At 41.8% G+C, this 13,165-nt stretch overlaps 1 protein-coding gene across 1 annotated transcript in view; it reads left to right on the forward strand.

Moving 5' to 3' along the window:
• The window catches only part of LOC122787969, a 1,400,032-nt gene that overhangs the window by 903,090 nt on the left and 483,777 nt on the right, over window positions 1–13,165 (forward strand). The window contains exon 6 of the mRNA XM_044054898.1: window positions 853–1,078. Coding sequence (XP_043910833.1) covers window positions 853–1,078 — 226 coding nt within the window. The remainder of the gene's footprint in view (window positions 1–852; window positions 1,079–13,165) is intronic.

The following is a 13,165-nucleotide window of genomic DNA, read 5'->3' on the forward strand; positions in this document are numbered from 1 at the left end:
CATGGAATAATACATTTACCAGTATGGGTGCTAAATCGACAAGAAGGATTATAACAAAATGACCAGTTAGCAGTGGAAAACGGAAGTAGTATTTTGGCGTTCAGACTTAGACTTACAACTGTTTCTTTTTTCAGTTTATTTGCATTTTTTATCTGATTGGTGTTTATTTTGTTAAACTGATTGGTTCTGCTATTGGGGGGGGGGGGTTATCCACCATTTTTAAAGCTTGTCTTTTCAGTTTTACTCGTGGTTCTGAAGATGTCTTATTGACGAAAGCGCTCAACCATGTGTGTTTTTTAACATAGATTTTAATGTGGACATTCATTAAACATCTGTTTTTGATTGGTAACTGGTCGTTTTGTTATTTCATTGGTGTACATTTTAGTGCCGGTTTGGGAGTGTTTTTTTTTTTTTTTCTAATTAAGAAGGGTAATAATGAGGCAGGAGGTAGAAACTATATAATTTAAGGTCTGACAAGATGTAGTGGCCTGATTCTTTGCCTGTATCTGACCTTTATTAGTTGCCTATCATATGGGATTCTACCCAGCAGCATGTTTCTTTAAAGAAAAATAGCATATTTTTTGCAGTATTTGCATGCATTACAAGATGGTTAGGACTGTGAGAATCAGTCATGGGTTTCCATGTTTACAACTAAAAGTTAATACTGCTGGGTCAGACTGAATACTGTCATGGAATAATACATTTACCAGTATGACTTCAGTTATTCTGAAGCAGTCTTATCCTGGTAAAATGTTTGTTATATTTCCTAGTGCAGCGTAACATTCCAAATTCAAAGCATTACAGTTTTGATGCCTTAATACAAATAATCATTTATTAATATTTTTTTCACAGATGGCAACATTATTGTGCCTGAGTTAAGGCCTCCTCCACTGAACTGTCCAGAAAGTGATATACTGGGAGAATCATTGTGTGCTATATTAGCATCAGATCCTGAACGTTTGTCATCTGTATGTGAGCGTCTTAAAGGAAAGCTGCTCCCGAAAGCACTCAGGCATTTTATTTGGAATGATAAACTTTTAACAGCTAACAAAAACTTTCAAAAGATTGATACAATTGGGTAAGTTAACTTTTGTGCCTTTTCTATTGCAGTTGTATTATTTATCTTCTAGAAGTTTGAAGAAAGGCATAATGCATAGCACTTAGAACATTCTTAACTTCCACACATGTTCCTGGATATCACACTGACTGTCATTCCATGTTCCTAGATATCACGTTGACAGTTATTTTATGTTCATGGATAGCACACTATCACTTGATGCAAAGACTGTCACAGAAGTTGTGGACTGTGCTGCTTTGCATCCCCTTTCAACTCCTGGCAAAGTGGAACTAGTTGCAGAGATGATGGTGACATTTTGCTTAATAGAAAGTGATTGCTGATGAAAATTAACAAAAATATTCTCTCATTCTGTCTACAAACTCTGACTTCTTTCACATCACTAAGCATTGTTTTTTTTAGGCTGCACTACCGTATAGAATGATTTCAGAGAGGGAGTAAGACGCCTGCTTTCTAAAAAAATTCTGGTGAACTGTATCAAGTTACAACACTAAGGAGCCTTTCATTTGTTATTTTGTATACAACAGTAGATATTATGAGGACAGTTCAAATGTGTAGGGATTGTTGAAAGCAATGTTATTTGTGATCAAAAGTAGTAGAAGGTAGATTATGTCTATAACTGCAAAACTACTTTTCTGGGATGCAAGTAAGTGTTAGCTGAAATATGGAATATAAGAGCCACCACACTGATAATGTGCTATAAAGAAATTATTACTTAGTAAATCTGTGGCCAAATTATCAAATTTTCTTAAGCTCCGCTTTACTTTATTTGCTGCAGTTTATGTTCATAAATATGTTTACCAGTAGATTGAATGCTATCCCTATCCCTGCCTGATCTATGTAGATACTAGGCTTTATAATTCCTCATTTCTCCACTATCCATGAAGCACCTTGTTGTGCCTCACTTGTCATTTTGTATAACCCTTCAGAATTGACCCCAGGCCTTGCAGTGTAAGAAACAGGAGAATGAAGTTCCTTGGTGGTGGATTTGTGAAGCTGCAAGCCATCATCCTTGTATATGACTGACCCCAGTCCCTAATGCTGCATGCAGTAGTGTTAACTGCAGGTTTGACAGACTCCTGTACTTCACCTACAGGGATATCCCCTGCTGCACTGACCCTTAAGTTTAGTGTAATATTCTCCTGATCCATCCCGGTCATCTACTAGGAGTCAAGAGAAGAGTGATAAAATAATAAAAAACACATGTAGAAAGTTAGTAGACTTCTCTTTACTTCACCACAAATTCATCTGGTACCTCGGCTTCTCACCTTCAAGGATCCATACAACCAAATATATCCTACTTTTATATCAGGTGAAACAATCAATTAACTACCTAAATACTTTAATATAAAAATTAACATCTCCCGTGCCTAAAACACACTAAAGTGATCCATGCATATTTTCTAAATACATTTTCATATTTTAACTATTATTATATTTATTACAACATTTTATAACATTTCATAACATTTCATAACATTTTATAACATTTCATAATACAAACATTATATACAACATATATACATCTTAAACATTTGAAAACATACCTAAATATAATCTCCCTCTAGATTTAACCCTCTGGGTATCAAAGTACCATAGTTTAAATCATCTTACTTTCAGGCACATTCAATGTTTGCTTCAACTCACAGCTTTTTGCTTGGAAAGGTCTTGCCAAAACACTAAAGAAAAATGTGGAGTCATCTCCCCCATGTACTGTGCAAAAATGCTCTGCCACAGGGCTCCTATAGTTTCTATTTCGAATATCACCCAGGTGTTCTAGAATTCTAACCTTAACAGCTCTTTTGGTTTGACCTATATACCACTTTATTTTTTCACATCCACATCATGTTAAGTTGTCAATCTCGCCTTCATTCTTGCTTGATGGGTTCGGAGCCGATCCTCGGCTCCGACTCGGCACTTGCTTTAGCTCGAGAACTCCTTTTACCAGCTCGAGGCAGCCCCATATCCCATGATGCAAGGCAGTAAATACCCAGATCTCGTTTGCCGCTTCGCTTGGGAGGTCTTCTCTTTACCAGCTCCTGGTAAGTAGTTCACTTTTGTGAGTTTTAAGCCCCTTTAGTCAAAAAACTTCATATTTTTAGTTTTAACTCTAGTTTATACCTTTTCTGACAGAATTTTCCTGTCTCCGTTAATTTTTAGTTAGTCAATTTTCCCTATCCCATCCCCCCCCCCTGTTAGGGTGTGTGTGTTGGTGTTTTTATAAAATACCTCTTGGTATTTTGTTTAATTTAAATTTGACTGGTGTGTCTGTGTGTGTTGTGTAGGCACCATGTCTAAGGAGAGGGTTTCAGGTTTTAAGAAGTGTGACTCGTGCTGTCAGAAAATGTCTCTGACAGACGGTCACACTTCTTGCCTGTATTGTTTGGGCCCTCTTCACCTGCAGGACTCCTGTGCTATTTGTCACTCCTTCAGCCAGAGAGTCCTGCAGGAGAGACGTAATAAGTTGATTCTCAGGGGTCTTCTTAAGCCGGAGGGCTCTCCGGCTAAGTCGGCTCCACAAAAATCAACAAAAACTGCCAAGGCCCAGGCTTCTGTTCCTAAGCCTGCGGCCTCGGCTCCGACTCGTATTGAGTCGAGATCGGCTCCGGCTGGAGCCGGTTCTGATCCAAAGCTTTCGGCCGATGACTATCGGTGCGAATCTGTTTTGTCCACCGATGTCGGCTCCGATCGGCTCCGACACCCATGTGGCACAGGCATCGGTGTCGGCTCCGATCGGCTCCGACACCGTAACTTTGGTGGCTGTATCGGCTCCGGCTGGGGCCGATACATCGAGACGTTCTGTCGGCTCCCGGAAGTCGGTGCCGACAGGATCAGTAGTATCGGCTCCGATGGCCCATTCCAGGAAGAGGTCGAGGTCTCCTTCCTTGGAGCCGATACTTTCGGCTCCGGCTTCGCCTCTTCTATCGGAACGGAGCCATCGGAGCCGATCTTCAAGGTCATCCAGGTTGTCAGACCATGACCTAGAGAGAGTGGTCAGTAGATTACTCAAGTCACAGGTACTGGCCCAAATGCTACACAGTCCGTCTCAGCAGGCGACTGTTGGTCCACACCCGTTACAGTTCCTCCTTCAACTCTACCCCAGAGCTTGGAGTTGGAGTCTTCGGGCATGGTTACTGCTACGGCTGGAGGACGGATACCCCTTCTGTTCCTTCAGCCCTACTCTTATCTCCTCTTCCTTAGAGGGATTCGTGGTCGGGCTTCCATGGTCTCCTCCGAGGGGTGAGTGGCATCGGACCCTTGTCCGAGCCCGCTCTTCCCTTGGAGCCTCGGCCTTGGTGAGCTCGGCTCCGACATCTGCCTCGGAGACTTCCCTTTCAGTGGTTCCTGGAGTTCCTAGCTCTTCGGAGCGGGTTCTTTCGGACCTGCCTGGGAGGGGAGCATTCGAGGTGATGAAGAGTGTACTGGCCACTGGTATCAGTCAGCAGTCTCTTCCCGTAGCTCCTCCCTCTATGGTACCTGTTGACATCTCTGCCACTTCTCTTGCTACAGGACCCAGAGATCCTCCGCCTCAGGTTTCCCCATTGGGAATTTCCCCCTCTTCCGAGGATTCTCTTGATGTTTCGGGAGATCCTCCTAGGAAGAGAACTTGTAAGAGGAAGCATGTAGACTCCCCCGAGTCTGTCACTTCGGATACTGACTTTGATGAGTCAGAGGGATCCCCTAGATCCCCCTCTGAGGATGTCTCCTTTTCAGACATCCTAGAACTTCTCAAACAGAGGGGAAACTGGCCCACCAACAATCCCTCTGAGGATGAGTCAGTATACCTAGAGGCGTTTGGATCTCGGCCCTCCACCTCCTGGGTGTCTCCGCCTTCGACCCCTTATGCAGGTTATTGCACGAAGGCGTGGACAGCTCCTGACTCTGTAGAGCCAGTCCCTAGGAGGCCTTCTAAATTTATCACTGCCCCTAGTGACAAACAATTCCTAACCAAGGGTGTCCCGCTGATGCCATGGTGGTGGCTGCGGCCACCAAAAAGGAACTTGCAGATCCTTCCGTGCCCGTCCATCCTCCTAATAAGGACTCTAGGACCATGGATAGGTAGCAAGCGGATGTTTTCTTCAGCGACCTTTGCTATGCGTTGCTGAATTATCTTTGTCACTTCACCAGACTCCAGAGAGATATCCTGAAGGAGCTGGGAGAAGTAGTTCAGGATCCTACAGCTGCAGGGGCTCAAGAAAAGATTGCTTCGCAGCTAGGAACCCTCAATTCCATTGCTAACTCCTCCATGCGGCTAATATCTTATGCTGCGGATGGAGCGAGTAGAGCCGCAGGCACAGGTGTGGCTCTTAGGCGCCAAGCCTGGATGCGGCTATGTGATTTTGCGGATCCCTTTAAGGCGTCCTTCACAAATTCTCCCTTTGATGGGTCAGCTTTGTTTGGCCCTCAGGTGAAGGAGACCTTGACCAGGTGCGAGCAGGACGGCAAGACTCTTTCTGCTGTTGGAGTCCGTTTTCCACCCCTTCTAGGCCTTATCCCAAGGGACAGAAGGGTGGGAAGATGTGCTTCCGTAAATCCCAAGGAGTTACGCCTATTTCACGTGTTCAGTTTACCCCTAGAGGCAGAGGTGGTAACAACAACAGACGCCGCTCTAGAGGCAGAGGGGTCCAAGAACCAGGGAAACAGGGAGCCTCTCTCTGATAAGCCCTTTCAGCATCCCTGAGGTGTTGCCCGGCTGTCCCTCCTTGGAGGCAGTCGGGAAGATTATCACTGTACCCAGAAGCCTGGCATTCCCTCACTCAAGACAGATGGGTACAGTCGATCATATCCAAGGGTTACATAATTCCTTTCGAGGAAAGTCCTTCCCTCAAGTTCCCTTCCAGATGTACCACCCGGTCTAAGGGACATTGCAGAGTTAGAAATCGCAAAACTACTGCAAAAGAGCCATTCAGCCAGTTACAACAGACCATTCAGAGCCGGAATCTACTCAAGGTTCTTTTTGGTCCCCAAAAAGACGGGAGACTGGAGACCAATATTGGATCTCAGCAGACTCAACAAGTCTGTCAGGAAGACAAGATTCCGAATGGTCACTCTTCAGTCAATTCTGCCCTTCTTACAGAAGGACAACTGGATGTGCTCAATAGATCTTCAGGATGCGTACTATCACATCAAAATTCACAGACGCTCCAGGAGGTTTCTCCGCTTTCGGCTGGGGTCCAGTCATTTCCAGTTCAGAGCCCTGCCCTTTGGTCTCACTACAGCCCCCAGAGTGTTCACCAAATGCATGGCAGTGGTCACGGCTCACCTGAGACGTCAAGGATTCCAGGTGTTTCCGTATCTCGACGACTGGCTCCTTTCAGCCACCACCAGGCATCAGCTTATACAAGCCAGGGATTACACAATAGACCTTTGTTCCCACTTGGGCATCTCAGTCAACTTCGAAAAGTCATCCTTATCGCCCTGCCAGTCTATTACCTTCATAGGCGCAAACTTAAACACTGTTCGGATGTCAGCTACCCTTACAGAACAAAGAGTTTCAGACATTCAGACTCATGTCAGGATCATTCTGGCCAGCAAGAAAGTACAGGCCAGAATGGTTCTAAAGGTATTAGGTCTCATGGCTGCGGCCATTACTCTTCTTCCCCTGGCTCGATTCTACATGCGCCTCCTTCAGTGGATGCTGTTCACACAGTGGTCATACCAGCAACTCCCAATGCGTCACCAGATTCTGGTGACACAAACATGCAAAGAACATCTTGCTTGGTGGATCACATCGTCTCAGGTTCACCAAGGCAGGTGCTTTGTACCTCCGTCCCCGATAGCCACTGTCACCACGGATGCCTCCCTGATCGGGTGGGGGTTCATTATCAGGGCAGGATGGTTCATGGGGCGTGGCAACCGTTCGAGTACCATCTGCACATAAATGTCCTGGAGATGAGAGCAGTGCTTTTAACGTTGCAAGCCCTCAACGACTTTCTTCCCGTAGGGACAATTGCAGTCCACACAGACAACATGTCTGTAGTTTGGTATATCAACAAACAGGGCGGAACCAAGTCCTACCCCTTGTGTCGAGAAGCGCTCAGACTTTGGCAATGGGCGATCTCCTCTCATCGGTTTCTGGTAGCAACGCATATCCCTGGGAAAACCAACATTATAGCGGACAGATTGAGCAGAGCTATTCTCATGCCTCACGAGTGGTCTCTCAAGCAATCTATAGCGGAAGAGATTTTTCTGGAATGGGGTCGTCCATGTTGCGATCTTTTTGCTACTCCCCAAAACAGCAAATGTCCAGACTTCTTCAGCCTCTTCCCTCTTTCAGGCCATCCCCCCAGAGACGCTCTGACCCAGGATTGGCCCCAGGGACTTCTTTATGCCTTCCCTCCATTTCCTCTGATCCCTCAGGTGATCCAGAAAGCTACCGTTTTGAGAGCCAAATTGATTCTCATTGCCCCTTACTGGCCTCGACAAGTTTGGTTCCCGTTCCTCCATCATCACCTTTTGGTGCAGCCGTGGCATTTGGACCCAGTGCCAGATCTACTGATTCACCAATCCGGTCAGCTGCACCGGTCAATCCCTTCTCTCAACCTCACAGCATGGTTGCTCCACTTCCTTCCTTAGCCAGGCTTCCTTTGATCTCTAACCCAGTTAGAGATATCATACTAGCTTCACTAAAATCCTCTACCAGGAGGATTTACACTAGCAAATGGAAACGTTTCTCTTATTGGGCTAAGGCCCAAAATATTGATCCTTTTACTGCCCCTGTTCAGGCAGTTCTGGACTTCTTAGCAGAGATTTTTCATGCAGGCTCCTCTTCTTCCACAGTCAGAGTTCAGTTGGCTGCTATTTCTAATTTTCATGTCGGGATAGCAGATCATAATATTATGTCCCATAGGCTCTGCAGGGCCTTTTTGAAAGGAATTTTCCTACTAAAGCCTCCAATCAGGAATCCTCCTCCTCAGTGGGATCTAAATTTAGTGCTGACATCCTTGATTCTTCCCCTTCGAGCCAGCTGTTTCTTGTTCCCTAAAATATCTTTCTTGGAAAACGTTATTCCTAGTGGCTATTACATCTGCCAGGAGGGTGTCTGAACTTCATGCTCTTTCGGTTCGACCCCCCTATTTGATTTTTCACAAAGACAGAGTATCTTTGAGAACTAATCCATCCTTTTTACCTAAGGTCGCTTCAAAAAACAATCTGAATCAATCCATTGATCTACGTGTATTTTTACCTAACTATTCAGATAGAGCTGAACAAAAGCTACATTATCTTGATGTCCACCGTCAGCTTAGATATTATTTGGACAGAACAAAAAAATTTAGGAAATCTGATCAACTATTGTTTCCTATGCGGATAATAAAAAAGGCCTTCCTGTTTCTAAAGTGACTTTGTCCAGATGGCTTTCTTCGGTCATCACTGAAATTTATACGATCAGGGAAAACAGCTGTGCTCAAAACCTAAAGCACATTCAACTAGGAGTTTGGCTACTTCTACAGCCTTTCAAGCTAGACTGCCTTTGGACACTATTTGTGCAGCGGCCACTTGGGCCACTCCTCACACTTTTGTTTCCCATTACAAATTGGACTTGGCCTCCAGGGACAGAGCCAGTTTTGGCTGTACAGTCCTCAAGAGTTTGTTCCATTGAGCCACCCAGGATAGAGGTGCTAGGGACGCGGTCCCATCAAGCAAGAATGAAGGCGAGATTGACAACTTAACATTAAGAAGTTATGTTCCTACCATAACGTTCCATGTTAGTTGTCTTCTCGCCTTCTTTCTTGCGACCCTCCCTCCTTCCCCCTGGCCTGGACAGACCTTGTATAAGAAACTATTATGCTAAAGACCATTCAGACCTGGTCCTTTTTCCATCTGTAAGTTTCTTCTTCCTTTTGGAAGTATGTTATGCTTGGTGTTATTGCCCTTTGTCAACAAACGAGATCTGGGTATTTACTGCCTTGCATCATGGGATATGGGGCTGCCTCGAGCTGGTAAAAGGAGTTCTCGAGCTAAAGCAAGTGCCGAGTCGGAGCCGAGGATCGGCTCCGAACCCATCAAGCAAGAAAGAAGGCGAGAGAAGACAACTAACATGGAACGTTATGGTAGGAACATAACTTCTTATTATGGCATACACATCTCCACATGAATTACAAGTAAACCTATCCTTGCTTAAAAAATTCCTATTGTTTATTAAACCCCCCTGAAATGTTCCTAATTTTATGACAAACTTTACATTTCCCACAAGAAAATGAAGCTATGACTAATTCACTTGATGCAAACAAAGGCTTGTTCAACAATTCCTTGAGGTTAGAATATCTTCCATATGAAAATTTTACTACACCTGGAAATACATCACCAACTACCTCATCTAAACATACCAAATGCCATAAGTCCAATAACAATTCTCTCATTATGGGTGAAAATGAAGAATATTTAGAAACAAAATAAGTATCATGCCCTAATAAACCAGGCTTCACATTTCAGTCCCTATTCTTACTTATTCCTGAGTGTTGATAAACTGAAACTCTTCACCTGTCAGTGTCCTTTTTAAATCACGGTCCAATTATTCTCTATCATAACCCCTAGACAATAGTCTCTCTTTTGCTTCCATCAAAAATGAAACTTTATATTCCTCCTCAGAAGTGTTACAGGCAATTCGCTTATATTCCCCCAAGGGTAATGAACTGATCAAATGTGAAGGGTGGATACTTGTCGTAAACAAAAATTATTTACTGCTGTGGGCTTCCTATAAGGCCTATATTGAATTGCCTGATATTTATCTACATAAAACTCAACATCCAAAAATTGTATAACAGTGTTACCAAAATTTGTGGAAAATCTAATAGCATGTGCTTTGCAATTCACAAACTGCTCAAATTCTATGGGTACGCCCTTGCACAAAAAAGAAGTCATCAATAAATCTACCATACAGCACTACGTTTTCCTTCCAAAATTCAGTGTTATATACAAACAGTTTCTCAAAATAATCCATATATATCACTGCATAAGACGGTGCATAAGAAGCACCTATCGCTGTACCCTTTTTCTGCAGGTAGATTTGTTTTTCAAACCTAAAAGAATTATGAGTTGAATAAAACTCTAATAACTTTACCACAAAGCTAGTTTTAGGGCCATCACCCATAATCTCATACACAGCCGCCAAGCCAAATCTATTGCTAATAGAAGTGTAAAGGGGACTCACATCAACCGACACTCAGTAGTAGTCTTCTTTCCAATGGATTTTGCTTACTTTTTCACAGAGTTCCTGAGTATTCTTAATATGAGAAGGAACCCTATTCAGATAACCTTTCAGCACTGAATCCAAGAAAATACCTACATTACTCACAAAAGAATGTACTCCGGACACTGTTGGCCTACCCGGAGGGTTGTTAATACTTTTGTGTATTTTAGGAATAACATAAAAATAAGGATCGGTAGCATCTTTAACTACCGATTTTTTTACATCTTCTTTAACAAAAAAACCTAACCTCTCACCTCTTTCAAGTAGTTCCAATAGTTCCATAGTATATTCATCTACTGGGTTGTCAGTTAACAACACATAATCCTCTTCACATTTTAATAGATCTAACGCCATTTTCTCATATTGTTTCTTTGAAATTGCAGTGCAATTTCCACCCTTGTCAGCTTGCCTGAACACAAAATCCTTTAAACACCATCTAAGTCTGGTTAACTCTAACCACTCAGATTTGGTTAAATTATAAAACTTTTTTTACTTTCAAAAACTGATTATACCCACGTTCAGCCTTTTTGAGTAAAACTTGTTCATATCATTGTTTTTTCGAAGGTTTGTGGATGATCTATTCCTGTTATGGAAGGGGTCAGTAGAACAGTTATTGGATTTTTTGGAATGGATTAATAATTCAACACCATTCCTTAAATTTACATTGACTTGGTCTTGCTCTGAGGTGAATTTCCTGGATGTCAGTATGGTGAGAGGAGAGGAAGGGGAATTAAGTACAAAAATGTATAGGAAAGAATGTCATGCCAATAAATTGCTAAGGAAAGATAGTATGCATCCCAAATATGTGTTTGGAAATGTCGCACATAATCAGTTGTATAGGGTGTCAAGGCTTAATGTTAAACAAAATGACTTTAAACAACAAGCAGAAGTAGTACGTACAGAGTTGGTGGAAAGGGGATACAATAAGGATGAAGTACGTAGTAATATGATAGAGACAGAAAAGTTAAGAGGCACGAGAGCAAAGCCCTATTTTTCAGAACCTTGTGAAAACTCTGGGGCTAATAAAATATGTAATAATAGTAAGCTTAGAATGTGTGTTAGTTATTCAAGAGATGTAAGACAATATACCAATATTATCAATACTCACTGGAATCTCTTGACTACAGATAGGCAAATGAGTAAGTTTCTGGACCCACATCCTCAGTTTACGTTTAAGAATAAAAAGTCACTGAAAAGGAGATTGTGCACACCGAGAGATCAGATAGGGCATTCTAAAGATAGAGGGACTAAACCCTGTAAGAGATGTCAGTACTGTGAATATATAGATGTAGGAACAGAATTTGAACATCCAGATTCTCAAGAGGTCTTTCATTTGAGCGTCAATGCAACTTGTAGTACCCCCCCCAATGTGGTATATCTGGCTACGTGCCAGTTATGTAACAAATTCTATGTTGATAAGACCGATAGATTGTTCAAGAATAGAATAAGAGAGCATATCTATCACAATAAAAAAAAAAGCATGTTTAATGCTCTTGGAAAGCATGTGTCCGAGACAAGTGAAAGACATAGTTTTAAATTTATGGTCTTAGGCAGATGTTATGAGAATAAGGGGGGGGTGATATTAGAGCTAGAACTGAAGAGTTAGAGGCAAACTGGATTGTGAGGTTGAGGGCTGATGTAGGACACGGCTTAAATGACCATGTGCCAGTGAGACCTATTTTAAATAATAGACCATTTTGTAGGTGATGATTTTAAATGTTATATGTGTACATATATTTCTGCATTTGCATTTGATGGTACATATTTTTAAATGTATACATTTTATATGTTTTTAGAAGCATTTTTCTTTAAATAGTTAAATGGTATTGTCATGTGATTCATGATGATAGTATAAAATGGGTGTTTTAGCAACAATGTGGATACACCTGAAGAAGCATTTAGTGAAAGAGCTTGTGTCAATAAACAGCTGTGTTGGTTGAAGAAAGTGGAGACTTGCCTTTGCTTTTTTTTCTACATGTTAATGATTGTTTTTTTAACAGCTCAAGCAAGGCCAATGAATTTAGTTTTGTTGAACTTCCTGAAATGAATGTTTCACATGACAGTTTAAAAATATTAATTTATGAGATGTTAGTTTAACTAAAGACATGGTTAGCTTGCTGAGTAAGGGGACGAAATTTGTACCAACGAAGTTCCCCACTTTGGCTGAGATTTTGATGGAGATCAAAAAAAATTTTGTAGAAAGCTGAATTTGAGAGTGTATTTTGACAAGCTTAACAAAGCAAAAAGTAATAATGTGAATGATGTAAATTTTGACGAGGAAATTGAATCTTTGATGAATGTTTCTATTTACAAATATGACTATGATTATGGTGAGGGGTTGGAAGGTGAATGTGAAGCCAGTGATGACATGCCTAAATGTGGAAACTATGATTTAGGTTATAGTAGGTTCAATTTGCCCCCTTTAGTTTCTCCCAGTCGTTTTTTTCCTCCTAAATGCTCAGCTGTAACCATTTTTGAACAAGTTTTACTCAAAAAGGCTGAACTTGAGTATAATAAATTTTTGAAAATAAAAAAGTTTTATAATTTAACCAAATCTGAGTGGTTAGAGTTAACCAGACTTAGAAGGTGTTTAAAGGATTTTGTGTTCAGGCAAGCTGACAAGGGTGGAAATTGGACTGTAATGTCAAAGAAACAATATGAGAAAATGGCGTTAGATCTATTAAAATGTGAAGAATATTATGTGTTGTTAACTGACAACTCAGTAGATGAATATACTATGGAACTATTGGAACTACTTGAAAGAGGTGAGCGGTTAGGTTTTTTTGTTAAAGAAGATGTAAAAAAAATTGGTAGTTAAAGATACTACCGCTCCTTATTTTTGTGTTATTCCTAAAATACACAAAAGTATTAACAACCCTCCAGGTAGGCCAATAGTGTCC

The sequence above is a fragment of the Protopterus annectens genome, chromosome 13.part0 (assembly GCF_019279795.1).
Source record: "Protopterus annectens isolate FY-2018-M chromosome 13.part0, PAN1.0, whole genome shotgun sequence".
In the NCBI taxonomy this organism is placed as follows: Eukaryota; Metazoa; Chordata; order Ceratodontiformes; family Protopteridae; genus Protopterus; species Protopterus annectens.